The 13441-nt window shown below is 41.5% G+C and overlaps 1 protein-coding gene across 3 annotated transcripts in view; it reads right to left on the bottom strand.

Annotated features, from left to right (window-relative positions):
* The window catches only part of cttnbp2 (cortactin binding protein 2), a 100058-nt gene extending 88953 nt beyond the window's left edge, over positions 1-11105 (bottom strand). For all 3 annotated transcript variants that reach the window (XR_004847534.2, XR_008601161.1, XM_023272802.3), the window contains exons 1-2: positions 10965-11105; positions 1319-1426 (exon numbers count right to left, since the gene is read on the bottom strand). Coding sequence is in view for 1 of the 3 variants with exons in the window: in XM_023272802.3 (XP_023128570.2) it covers positions 1319-1426; positions 10965-11093 (237 nt within the window). In the remaining 2 variants the exon portion in view is untranslated. The remainder of the gene's footprint in view (positions 1-1318; positions 1427-10964) is intronic.
* Positions 11106-13441: the final 2336 nt, after the last annotated feature.

Consider the following 13441-nt stretch of genomic DNA (forward strand, 5'->3'; position numbering starts at 1 on the left):
GGCAGAAATGATAGAAGAACCAGGACAGGCAGAACTGAATGGAAAAATGATTCAAATTACTGTCTGATACTGTGATGCCGAGTGAGGTAGTGAGTCTGTTCAATATCAGCAAGGTCGATGACTGTAAAGCTGCACAATAGGCTCAATATGAGGAAAACTGAACAACACGTTTGCAAGATGAACAGCTTGCCAACAGCGGAAAAAAAACGATGATAACAGAGAAAGTTTTAGAAGGCTTCTGTACAGCCAAAAGGTTATCGGTTCAATCCCTGCAGCATTTGTAGTGTGTGGAGTGAAATAGAGCAAAACAATGATGCTTCATCGATGTGTTGTTTCACAGCATCCCTTCAAGCTTTAAAGCTGAAAGGGTTGCCTCTGACAAGAACATTTCTCTCCTCTCCTGCCGTCCCAGCAATACGTGCGAGTCACACATTAAGGGCCTATTTAAAAAAAGAGCCTGAGAGGACAGCCTTAAAGTAGAGCGTGGACGTACTGAGACGACCTAAATACAGAACTGCAGAGAGAGAAAGACCTGCAAGGGTTTGTTCAGAAATAACTCAGCATTCCTGCCCCTGCAGAGAATGAGTGACCTCCAGCATGAGGGCGAGACAGGTTCAGTAATCACTAACCACAGATCAATGCATCATACATTAAAACTCATCATCCTGCCATTATACATACACACATCAGCACCACTTCAATCACTGGGAACAATTAATGTTCAGGCACTGGTGCCCAAACTGATTCATATGTAAAAAACCTCACACCCTGGCCATAATAACCAGCAAGCAATCCCTTATTTCACACAACGCACCACACCTGTACAATAGCAAACATTTCTGCAACTTAAATGAATGAATGTTGGCAAATTCACATTCCTGATTGGATTTCAGTTCTCACTAAGGAATAAAAACAATCAAAACTAGTGATTTCAGTCATCTCTTTATTACTGCTGGTAAAGCAGGTGGTGCTGGGGGGACACAAGGACTTGATCACACTGGCCTTTCTGGCATGAAACAAAGTGCTAACCAGTCGCTCAGCCAGCTCCCATTCAGTAAAGGCAATTAGAGAGACTGCTTATCAGTGGGTAATTACAAAGGAATGAAAGAAACAGTGGGGCGGAATCTTTCATTGTGGTCACACAAGTGTTTTTCACATTTCTGAGATAAAGCCCCCGATTAAGATTTTTTGATATTGCATTCATGTAGCAGCACTCGTGACCATTCATCATGAGTGATACCAACACAATTCTGGGTCACATTACAACACAGCTAATCATCACAAGGCGTGTGTATGTGTGCGTTTTGTCCAGACTCACCCTCAAGGCCTCTATGACCAGGTCCCGGGCCTCCAGCTCTCCCTCCATGATACTCAGCAGGGTGAGCAGCTCCGGCTTGCTCAAATTATCCATGTTGAACTCACATTTCTGCAACACATGCCAGAAGCAACATGTAAGAATCACACCATACAATCAACACAGCCCTGTAATCAACCACACTGGGTACTGGACTCTAATGGTTTCATAAAAACCCATCACTCTGGTTTAAAAGTTTTTTAAATTACTGTTTGTATTGGGCATTTGCTTGAATTATGCTTTTTGTGTTTAAGTAGCTGTGAATAGCTGTGCAACTAGGTGAATATGAACTGAGTGAATGGGTCTTATGGGTGTATTAGGAGAAATGGATATGGGTATTCTCTCAGTCACTCACACTATTAAACTGAAAAAATCCCCTGCGGCCCAAACAGCATTTTCCCTATAGACGACAAATATTAAAGCATCTATAAGGCTGTTGACGAGACACCTCCAACTGCCAAAAAGGTCAGTTTTTACTCTAAAATGAATTCATACTCTACAGAGGGTATAGCTAGTAGGAACCTGCAGAACCTGCAAAGTGAACGAGGTGCGGCTGTTAAATATTGAGACTGGGCTTATATCAGTCGAACCACAGAGTGAGCTTTAACCACGTAGTATACATTTATTGATGGGCAGCATAAACAACCTCAGAACATTTCAATCTGTTTAGATTAAATACAGTTGAATTACAGTGTTAAGTCTTAATACTTATTAGCCACACAGTTCACAATTTAGTATGCTTTATTGTATGATTATCAGGTTAGCGATATTGCCAAAGCACCACGGATGTAAAAAATACAATTTATTAAGTAAAATAAAGAAATAGAGTAAGATGATATAAAGTATAGAGAACCTGGTATATACTATATTACATTCCTTGCCATTTGCTGATTGCATTGTTTCATAGGGATTTCAAGTTGAAATCAATCTATTGTTCAGCAGTGGTTGATATGATAAACAGTTGCTTATTTACACATCCAGCTGTGACAAAACGACATTAGCATTCATTTGGTGTTGTGATTGTGGCCACCTGATCAATGCATGTCCACTATTCACTGTCTTTTCACTCTACTTTTGGTCTCTACTATTTCCTGGAGGAAATATCTGACACTTCAGCTGCCAAATGCTCCACTGTGTTCACCAGTTAATTTGTGCTTTTAGAGCATTTGTAGTGAAAACAGCAGCCTGCTGGGACCAAAAACAAGACAGCCGAAAAGAGCCAAATAATTAGTTAAAACTTGTAGTAAAAATGATACTTGGATTTTCACACAGCTTTTCTGCCACCTTTACCTACCACTAATATTAATTTGCATACTAGCATGCTAACATTAATGCTAATCATGAATACTATAGACAACTTGCCTTGAAGTGGCAAAGCCAGTGTTGATGCCTCCTAGAAGCCTGGACTATTCTACAATCCAGCAGGAGGTGCTGCTATGAACTACTCTGAGCTTAAAGTGGAAATATGTGACTTATACACTAAAAAAATACAAGCTACAGCTATAGACATCAATGCAGAACTCAGGAATGTTTGAATGTTTAATGTAGACAAAAACTATCACAAAACAAATGCAGACATTTTAAGTATGTTTTTCAAAAAACAGATTTATGGACTAAGATCATCTACAAGAAACAACATAATTAAAAATGATGAAAATTCAGGCAGCATGCCGACACTTAAAATAATAAGCTAATGGGACATTATCAGGTGCTGTGGATGCAATATTCATGTTACTTTCAGTCAATATCTACAACTTCTACATAGTATCTACAGGACATGATAAAGCATGCTAGCGTTAGTATTTAACTCTAATCTAGATCAAGCTGATGGGAGTTCATTTATGGATAAAAGTGTTGCACAACTGGACGTTTGGCAGTCAGACCATCAAAGTTATATATATTGATCCTGATAACCATTATTGCACAACTGAAAATTATCAGTGATGAAAAGACCAGTAATGTATATGGGTATATTACCCTTACAACACTGGAGTCTTTGATTACACAGATGGTAATGACATAAATGGACTGAAAAGGTTAGACTACACCTATATTACACAAAAGCCGAAAAATCTCTCCAACTTGTATGACGGGGAAAAATCCATTCCACATGGTGCCACCTTCACATGAACTTGACCAGCAGGAACAAGTTGCTGACATGACAAATGTACCACTTAGTCCCAGTCTCCAACTGGTCTCATTAAGTGCAGCCCTCAAATTAGGCTAGATGTCCTGTCCTGCCTAGAAGCCATTAAGGTCTAATTACATTTGGCTAGGTCATTAGGCACCTATTTGGTCAGTGGCAACGGCAGGGCCAACGGGTGGAGATGACTGTAATTGGGAGTGACCACACCACTTCATGCTTCCCCTCCTGTCAATTAAAAGCTTTTTCCAGTCCATTTCCAAAAAGATAAATTGCTGTGTGTCACCCTGTTCTGTTTTATTCATGGGAAGAAAACATGACTTCTATTTCATCTCCAGTGTTCTTGCTTTTCTTGATAGTGAGCAATGTTGTTTATGATGGAAAAATAGAGAAAATATTGAAGAAAACTAGGAATGACTGTGTGTTTTGGAGGTTTACTAGAATGCAAATGCAGCGTTTGACTGAAGGGTGCAAACACAACTATTGCCTTTGATTTCAGTTTTTGCCCGCCAGCCTCTCAAATTCAGATTTAATTCTAGGTCAGACACTTCAATTAAAGTAAAATCTGTTTTCACTGACAGGTTTATGTGTGTAATTGTACTTTTGCAAATTCAAATTTACAAATGAAATATAAAATCCATTTGTAAAAAGGGGTGTTTTACTATAGTTCGACCCCCACAAGTACATAAAGCAGAAAGAATTAGCTCACTGAGCGAGGTTAAGAATAAAAATCATTAAGTCATCAATAAGAAAATTAACAGTTTTCTTGTAATTCAATATATTTGAGTATTTGCAGTGGTGGAAGAGCTAATTATCCAAGTTAATAGAATCTATCCAGCTTCAGTTAGATGTGTACGTAATGGAAAGTGGTCACTTCTCTAAACCTGTGCATACTGCAGATTTTTTTTTTCATCTAAAAGTCATGGTTTTCATTGGTCTATTTCTGCTTAAATAGCCTTATAAGCTACAAAAGTGAAAATGAAAAGTTTGGATATTATTTAAGATTGTATTCCTACTCAGAAGCCAATTATGATTTTAAAAGTAGATCACAGAGTGTAAAGCACCCTGAAATAAAAGTAAAATTAGAGACTTGAAAAAATACTCATAAAAATGCAAGTACCTAAAAAAAATGACAAAACTACATTAACAGGCAATTCATTACTTCTGCCTTAAAAGTTTTAGAATCTTTGTCGGACACAGCAACACTTTCGAGAACATCATTTTGGACTTTGATTAATCAACTCACCAAGAAAAATAACAAGTAGAATAAACAAAAATGAAAGTAACATACTGGTCAACACTCTTGAAGGGGGCATTAACCTTAGATTTACTTTCACTTTTAGTAAAATTTTGCTGATGATACTGCTCACCACATCAGGTAACATTTTGTAATCTAGTACTTTCCTATATCAATATAGCTACTTTTACGAATACTTCCTACAGTTCCTATACTTAGTGTAGGTCTTTTGTTGTGAATTTAAAAGGATGAAGGTTTGTACATAAAGTCAAAGAAAATGCACTGAAGTCAAGTCAGTGACTAAGTCTGAAAACATCAAGTATGTGAGAGAAGCTTGGTCTTTCTAGTGTTAGTATGTAACATTCAAAAGAGTTTTTTCTCAAGACGTCATGACTTTGGGAGAATACAGTGAGTCCCATTCATCTCCTGTTTCTCAGACAGAGACTGCACTTTTACATGACTTTTCCTGGTCACATCCCTGAACACGACTGCTGGTCAGACATTCCAAAGCAAAGCAACAAATTGTTGTTTTTAGGAACCTTGAAGGGCACTGCACTCATTCAAAGCAAAACGCATGTGAGGGAAATGAGTGGAATTCTTGGCTGGACAGCTAAAAAACATGTAACTTCACAGAGAGAGGCCAAAAGATAACAACAGAGCTTGGCGACATAAGAATTTCCAATTACTGTATTGGCCACTATTGCAGCTGTCAGCTGAGAAAGTCACATCTAGCTGCAGCCCAAATATCCCGAAGCTCTTCACCAGGCTATTTGTCCAACAAAATTTTAATAAACCAGTAAACAAGAGAGGCAAAAGGAGGAAATTAGGTATGTCTCAGCCTCTGCTGCACATCAGGCAGATTGCTACCTGCTCATTCTGAGGGCATGCAGATGTCAGCCAGCCATTTAAACCTGATTTACAATGCTCCATTGAAACCTCAGCCAACATTATTCCATTTCATCAACGTGTCACACACATCTCAAGAGGTCTCTCACATGGAATATTACTTTGAACAGTCCAGTCTGAGATTTCAAAAAGCAGCGGCCTCTATATGTCCTATACATACTCCAACACTCCTGTGCCTCTACTCATTTTAACAGCAGAAGGAAAGTTCATACTTATAGAAGTGAAGCAGAGGTAATGAATTCATATGAATAAACAGACCAACACTCTTCCCTTTTAAAGCCTTAAAAAGGCAACGTTTAGCCAGAAAAGCTTTCTTGAGACCGGCTGTTCACATTAATAAGGACCTTTTTCTTTTCAGAACAAGGAGCTGGAAAATGTTGCGTCAATCACATGTTTTAGTTTAGTCAAACCACATTTCTATTCTGATGTGATCACGGCAAGCCTGGAAATAAAAGCAGGATAGATTCCAAGGGATTGATTCATTCGCTTTGAGCCTTCCAATCGATCCCTGAGCCCCCTCTTCCCAGCAGCGCTGTCACCACTCAAGAGAATTGGAGGACTCCAGGAGCTTTGATGGACAGCAACCCTGAGCCACGCTGTCCTGTCACAGGACCTCGGGTGGTGGGTGAGGTGAGGTGAGAGTAGTAGGGCTCAGAGTGGGGGTAGCGCTTTCTCTCTGGCATTTCTGCACAGTGAGCAGGTGAGGGAAGCGAACACTAATTTGTTCCATGAGCTGTGAGCCGCGTGCCAAGGGCACGAACAGCCTGGCTGGCATTGGAGGCTCGCTGTTAGCCCCGGTCCACTTAATAAGGCCTGTGTCATTTCACTGTGAGCCACAAGGGAACAAAACTGCTCGCTCGGTGAAAGCTCCTCTACTGGCCACTACTCCTGGCAGAAACCTGCTTAGGCCTGTGAGTTTCTCACAGACTCATGTCCTGTTACCGCAAGCACAAAACTGACTGACATGACAGCCTGTAAATAGACGCCTGTGACACGTTACCAGAAATTACAGCAAAAAAGACACTGAATTGGGAGTAGTCACAATCCCTATAAAACATATTTTCTCATTTGGCCACGGGCATCTACAGATAGATAATTTACATTTAATTTGTCCAGGCTTAGAGATGATTTAGATAACTGCTCAGTGACAGATAAGAGTTTCACTCACTTAAAGTATAAGTTTTTAAAATCTATCAATTTCATTAAAAAAAAATTCTCCTTATTTGCTTGTTTGTTGTTCGATCAATTTTTGATCGGTCAAAAACCCAAAAATATTAAACAATTTCTGTCACAAAAACCAGGAATAACACTTCATTCAGCACAAAGCAACAAAGGGCTCACACAGATATACAGACATAGTTAACGCTGGAATCTACTGTGTTATGGATGTTTGATCAGTGTTTGCTTTGTATATTATTTTAACTTTATTTTAGAATGTAACTGAATGCAGATGCAATTTTTTGCATCATATGCAGGCTAACAAGGCCACTGCAGCATACTCAGTACTATACTGCTGTAACATTTCTGCTGGATGACTATTATTAGATGTTACATAGTCAAGATTAATTGAGATCATGAATTTTGTATATATTTATTGTTAGCTACAGTGGTCATCATATTTGAGATGTTATGTAAAAGTATTATAAAAACTACAAACACAAAGACTGCAGCTCCCACTGTGGGGCCTACAATGCCAAAACATGCAAAAACAGCAGCATTTTTGTGTGTGTGTGTGTGTGTGTGTGTGTGTGTGTGTGTGTGTGTGTGTGTGTGTGTGTGTGTGTGTGTGTGTGTGTGTGTGTGTGTGTGTGTGTGTGTGTGTGTGGATTAAAATGATTCATTCATTAACTGAAACATTCCAAAGAGTAACATCGATGTTGCTTCTAGAAAAAAAATATTTCTGTTGATTTTTGAATGCCATTTTTGATGCTGTGAATGAAGAGGCAACAATATAACTCTTCAAATATCGATTCCGATACTTCAGGTCAGGGTACTGTCCAAATCTGAATGAAAACATGAGGGTACAGATTGCTGTGGCACCAAAAACTGTGTGAACAGCCCCTGGAGACCCTTTTTTGTCTTAAATGACGTTGAGGATCACTGCCATGACGTGACTGATACCTTGATACACTGATTCACTGCCGATACCAATGTTTCAACCCGGTGCATCTCCAGCCAATAAAATCTATTCAAAATCACTAAAGTGAGGTCACAGTGCTGCTGAATCAATGAACTGATCACCTGCAAAATGATACAAATCCAGGCAACTATTAATTGTTAGTCATATTTCAAGCCGAAACTAAAACAATGAATATATTCCAGCTTCTCAAATTCTAGGATTTGTTGCTGCTTGTCATATGTAACAGTAAAGTGACTATTGTAGAGTTTTGGCCTGACTACGTAAGACATCTGTAGAGCTGAAGGGTCTTTTCACACTATTTTTTGACATTTTATAGACCAGACAGATAAACCATGTAATGTTTTTCTTTCATGTGTACTGTCTACATTTGAGCTACCTTGTTATCATCTGAAAAATCACACTGAAACACTACTGCTTGTATGAAAGATGCTCAACAGATAAAGTTTCACTGACTGATTAAGATGATTCCACGAGATTAGATACCACAGTTAAACATGAAAGGAGATATTTTTTGTAAAGTAATTTGAGTGTAGAAGCCCCTTAATAGGTTGTAAAGTTATAATGTTTAAAGGTCTCTGGTGACTTCTCCAACTTGTTTACAGGGTCATCTGAACCACCCATATCACAGCACAGAAATTTTGTTGTCAGGAAGAAGCAGCAGCAATGACATTACAGCCACTTATGTGACTGGCACTCCTCCAACATGGCAGCATATCCCACATAACCACCACTGACCACTCGCAGGCTTCCGTTACACAAACCGTTTCTGGCATGCCCCCTCTCAGAAGGTCACACCCCTCCACCCCACAATTGTTAGCAATCATTAATAATAATGGAGGAAGCAACTTAGTATAAGAAAATTGATCCAAGTTGAACTTTAGTCAAAAAAGGTGAGGACGACACCATCAACAAACTCTTGTTTATTTTCTTTATATAAATCATATTCATTCAGCTTAGATTCAACTCTTAATTTCCCTGGTTATACACATCCTCCCCCCTGCAGTGGCTCTTTGAACCCCAGTTTGACAAACACTGTTACACAGCAGTTCTGGAAGATACTAAAAGCACTATCTAGATTTATTTCTTTTACCAGTTTAAGCCATCATTCCTGTCTGTCATGGTGATGTTTAACATTAACTTAATTTCTGAGAATAACAAGAGAAGGAGCCTAAGTGGTCAGACAATGAGATCAACTAAGCTTCTTTGGAAGTAAAAGAGAGAGGGAAATAATCTAATCTGTTGCAAACTGTTAATTCACTGTATCGCACTTTCTCCATTTTGCACACCAACTCCCTTAATGGTGACCAAACATGCCAGTCATATTTGTAAAAGCACAACTGCTCCATTCAAACGAGAGATTTCAGGCAGACTCACTTTATATTTCATGTTGTCTGATCACCTTGTGCTTTTTGACAAGTAATGTTGTCTTGTCCTCAGAGCCCATCTGATAACGTGGTAAAGAAAGAAAAAGAATTCAACCAAACCTGCTGTCACCACACTAACATGTATTCAGGTAAATGAGGGGGAGGTGATCCAGGCAGTGCCTTTCATTGACCTCTGAACCCGCTCTGGACCACGAGTACTTCAGAGTCCTCAAACGAGAAACTTCCCCCTCCTCAGGCCAACAACAGAGAGACGGAGTGGGGTGAGCAAAGAGCAAAGCGCTTTATTTAACCACAGCAGGCATGATGGTGGAGGTGGTGGTGGGGAGGGGGAGTGGGAGGCCATGGAGACGGAAGCCCCCTTTCGTTGGCTGGAACCTGGAGAAGAAAGAGTACGCTGGCAAAGCAACGGGTGAGCTGAGGAGGCTGCCCAGCTCCCATGTCTCCACAGCACCTGTTCGCCTCAAATGTAAAGTAGCCTCCAGGCAGTTCTCAGCACGCTCAGAAAGGGGGGTGGGGGTGGGGGGTGCTGCCTGACACGGTACTCTCAGCTATGCCAGCTGAGTCACTGAAATTAAGACCAATTTAGAAAGGTGTCTGGTGAACGGGGCCTCCACCTCCTCCTCCTCATTCACCACCATGCTGCTGGCTCTGCCCTCCACTCACCCCCACAGCTCTTCTCCCACCATCTCCCCAGATCGCCACTCAAACCCGCCCCCGCCTCACCTCAACACCCACGCTACCACGCATCCACCCACCTCAGGGACTGTGGCTGCTTTCTATTCCAGCAGCTCCACACATTTCCACCAGCCTACCTCTTCAAACTCTCATCCACAGAGGTGCTTTTTTTAGTTATCTTGCTGCGGCTAGGACTAAGGTTGTAGAGCAAACAGAAGCAAAGTGGCACAAGTGTCACTACCTACTCTGCATTAGTCTTCTGCTGGATAAGAGCACTCTGACAGGTTGCATCAGGAAGCCGGCTAAGTGGAAGGGAAAGGTTGCACGACCTCCTGCCGGTCGAGGACACAGATTGATCAGTTTATGCAGACAGCTGCTGCCACGGCACATACACTGACACCTGTGACAACTCACAACTACCTGCATGTAAAGAGATGAAAGTCAAAATGGGTTACAATAAAGCACGACTACTTTGTCTTGCTGTGCCAGTCAGCGTAAACCTGTGGAAGGTATCAACTCTAACTGTGGAGGCCAGTGAGGGTTCATGTAGGACTGAGTGGCAGTAGGGCCACTACAGAAATAAACTACTTTTTATGCCACCATTACACATGCACAGGGAATATCATTTTCCCCAAAAAAGCAGGAATAAACTGCTTTCACCTTTTTTAGGGAGTCTCAGATAGTAGCTAGCTAAAAGTCTCTACGCATTAACCTGTTTACTGCAACGTCTGTGAGCTCCAACCTGTGCAGCAGCTGCACTTCTGTCTCCCATCAGGCGCAGGGTAACATTACAACTGCGGGACGAAGGTTCAAAGCAGCAGCAGTGGCGAACAAAAGAATTCATGGAGAAAAACCAGAAACACGGCTGTGTGTTCGCTAGAGGCCACGGAGGAGAACTGGCTGCTAAAACGGAATCACGACTTGAAGCTTTTCTTGTTTTTCTCCAGACACTGTCGCGAGGCTCGCGCTGGCCACCGCTGTTGCTTCACGAGCCTGTGCGAAATAAGATGCGCACCGCATTTCACCGTGTCTCCCCCCGTGACGGCTCCCCACGCCACGAAGACACGAAAAGAACACCCGAGTGGCTTATTTCGTTGTTGTTTCGTGTAACCCCGCTGTCTTACCGTGTCGACACTTCCCAGCACGGCGGTCGCCAGTGTTTGTACCGGAGGAGGCTGCTCTCCGCTGGCTCCCTCCGACGCCATCTTCGTACTGTAGCGGTCTGCTGGAGTGAGGGCGCATCCGGCACTCATTAACTATTGCGCTGCTGAATGCGAATCACGCCACGGACGGCCATTGAAAAGAAAACAGACGCGAGATTTGACAAATTAAAACGGAGTGGAGAGGACGACAGGTCTCCGCCGTGAAAAGCCCACTAGCGAGTGTGCGGGCTGCTGTGGCTGGGAGGAGGGAGCGGGCAGTCCTGTAGGCGGGGACCGACCGACCGACGCTACAATACAGATGCGAAGCCCCGGTGCGCTCCCAACCGGAGAGGAGGTGCGTCCCGACGGGCTGATTGACAGCAACATTTGTCGGCCTCTGGTTCTACAAAACGAGCCAATGAGTAGATCCCAAACCGAAGTGCGGGGACTTCAAAGGGTCAGTCCAGGAGGTAAACCACAAAAAGATGTTTCAAACTGGGTGAAAAAGGTTGCATAAGAAATAACTTCAATTAAAGCTTTTGAAAAAAATGCTTTGAGTTTCCCTATATCCTTCTCTGAGGGCATGTTTTTTTTTTTTCTAAATTACCCCCCTCACAGTTTTTTGTTTTATTTTAATTCATTAGTAGCCAACATTTTAGAAACTGCAACCCCCCAAAAAAATCCTTTTAAAGAAGCATTTTTGTTATTTTTTTCCCCAAACTTAAGCTACTCCACAAATAAATAAATAATACACAGTATATTCCCAATAACATTATTAGAGTCTGGCCTCATTTAAGGCTTCAGTAGGGCAAGGTGAAGAAACATCAATAGTTTTTTCTTATGCAAATGTTGCAGCTTCACAGTGTAAATATATTTCAATACAACTAAGCACTGTCCTCAAAATTATACTCAAGTTAAATTACATTATTAAATCAGTAATGTTGTTTAAACTAATCATCGTGCACAATGATCATTTTCTTAGTGTCAGTGTAGTAGTTTATTCCCACCCCAACACCTCCTGATATCCCCTCCCCTCTCATCCCCACTCTCACCCAACTGATTGAGGCAGATAGATGCCTTCCCTGAGCCTACTTCTGTCAGAGTTTTTTTCCCCCCTCCCTCTGTATCCCAGGGATTTTTCCATTCCTTCTCACCGTTGCTCATAGGAAATCCAAATGTATCTTTGGATTGTTGGGTTTTCTCTGTTCTGAATTTTTAATTTGTAAGGTCTGTACCTTGCTAGGCTAAGTGCTTTGAGATGACATATGTTTTGTATCTGTGCCAAATAAACACAATTGAATTGACTAGGAGGCTGCACAGTGGCGTGGTGGTTAGCACTTTTGCCTTGCAGCAAGAAGCTCCCCGGTTTGCGTCTTGGCCTTCTCGGGATCTTTCTGTGTGGAGTTTACATGTTCTCCCTGTACATGCGTGGGTTTCCTCCAGGTACTCTGGCTTCCTCTCACAGTCCAAAAACATGCTCAGGTTAATTGGTAAGTCTAAACTGTCCGTAGGAGTGATGTGAGGGTGATTGTTTGTCTCTATATGTAGCCCTGTGATAGATTGGTGACCTGTCCAGGGTGTCCCCTGCCTTCACCCTAAGTCAGCTGGTTTAGACTCCAGTCCTGCCACCGACCCTAATGAGGATTAAGCAGTATAGATGATGGATGGATGGATGGATGAATTGTATAGTAGATTGTTGTGGAATCATATTCAGTACAGTATAGTGTTGCTATTATTACTCATGCACCAAGCTAACTGCAACATTTTCAAGCTGTTTAAGGTTTAGTTTGCTTTATTATAGCAGCTTTATATGCACTTTTGGTGGCTTAGTCAATAGCATTTGATCCCATTTTACAAGCTGATCACATTATTTGCAAAATAACCCGCAATGTAAGTACAATACTGAGCAAAAAGTGCAATATGGAATATTAAAGGAGATACTTAAGGTAAAGTCCATCAAAATGACTCCTAAGTACAGTATAAGTCAGTGCAAGTCTTCATTGCATGAAGAAAAGGATTGGATGAGCATCACTTTCATTGCTGCACTTTTTACACCATCAAAAGCTGTTGAATATTTACCCATTTGCTTCACATGGATACTGGGACAAGGTCTGTGATATACTAGTAGTGCATTTGAATGACTGACTACAAATGGGAAAATGTTGCCACAGCCCATTGTAGCTACAAATTTGAGCATACAATGACCCTCAACAATCAAACAATGTTGTTTCAGCAGAATACACAACCATCATCAGAATGAGTCCTCCTCGCACATTGCAGACAATTTTATTTTATGGCCTCTCAGCAGAAGCTGAAAGCAAAGGATTTCCAACCAAAAGCCCCAATGTTAATCTTACACGAGTCGATGCTCAGAGTTCAAATCTCTCAGTTCTGGGTCTGTTTATCCCAGAAAAGCAGAGAGAGGATAGGGGCCCTCCCAGCTCCCAGATGTGGCATTT

This window comes from Amphiprion ocellaris, chromosome 3 (assembly GCF_022539595.1).
Source record: "Amphiprion ocellaris isolate individual 3 ecotype Okinawa chromosome 3, ASM2253959v1, whole genome shotgun sequence".
In the NCBI taxonomy this organism is placed as follows: domain Eukaryota; kingdom Metazoa; phylum Chordata; class Actinopteri; family Pomacentridae; genus Amphiprion; species Amphiprion ocellaris.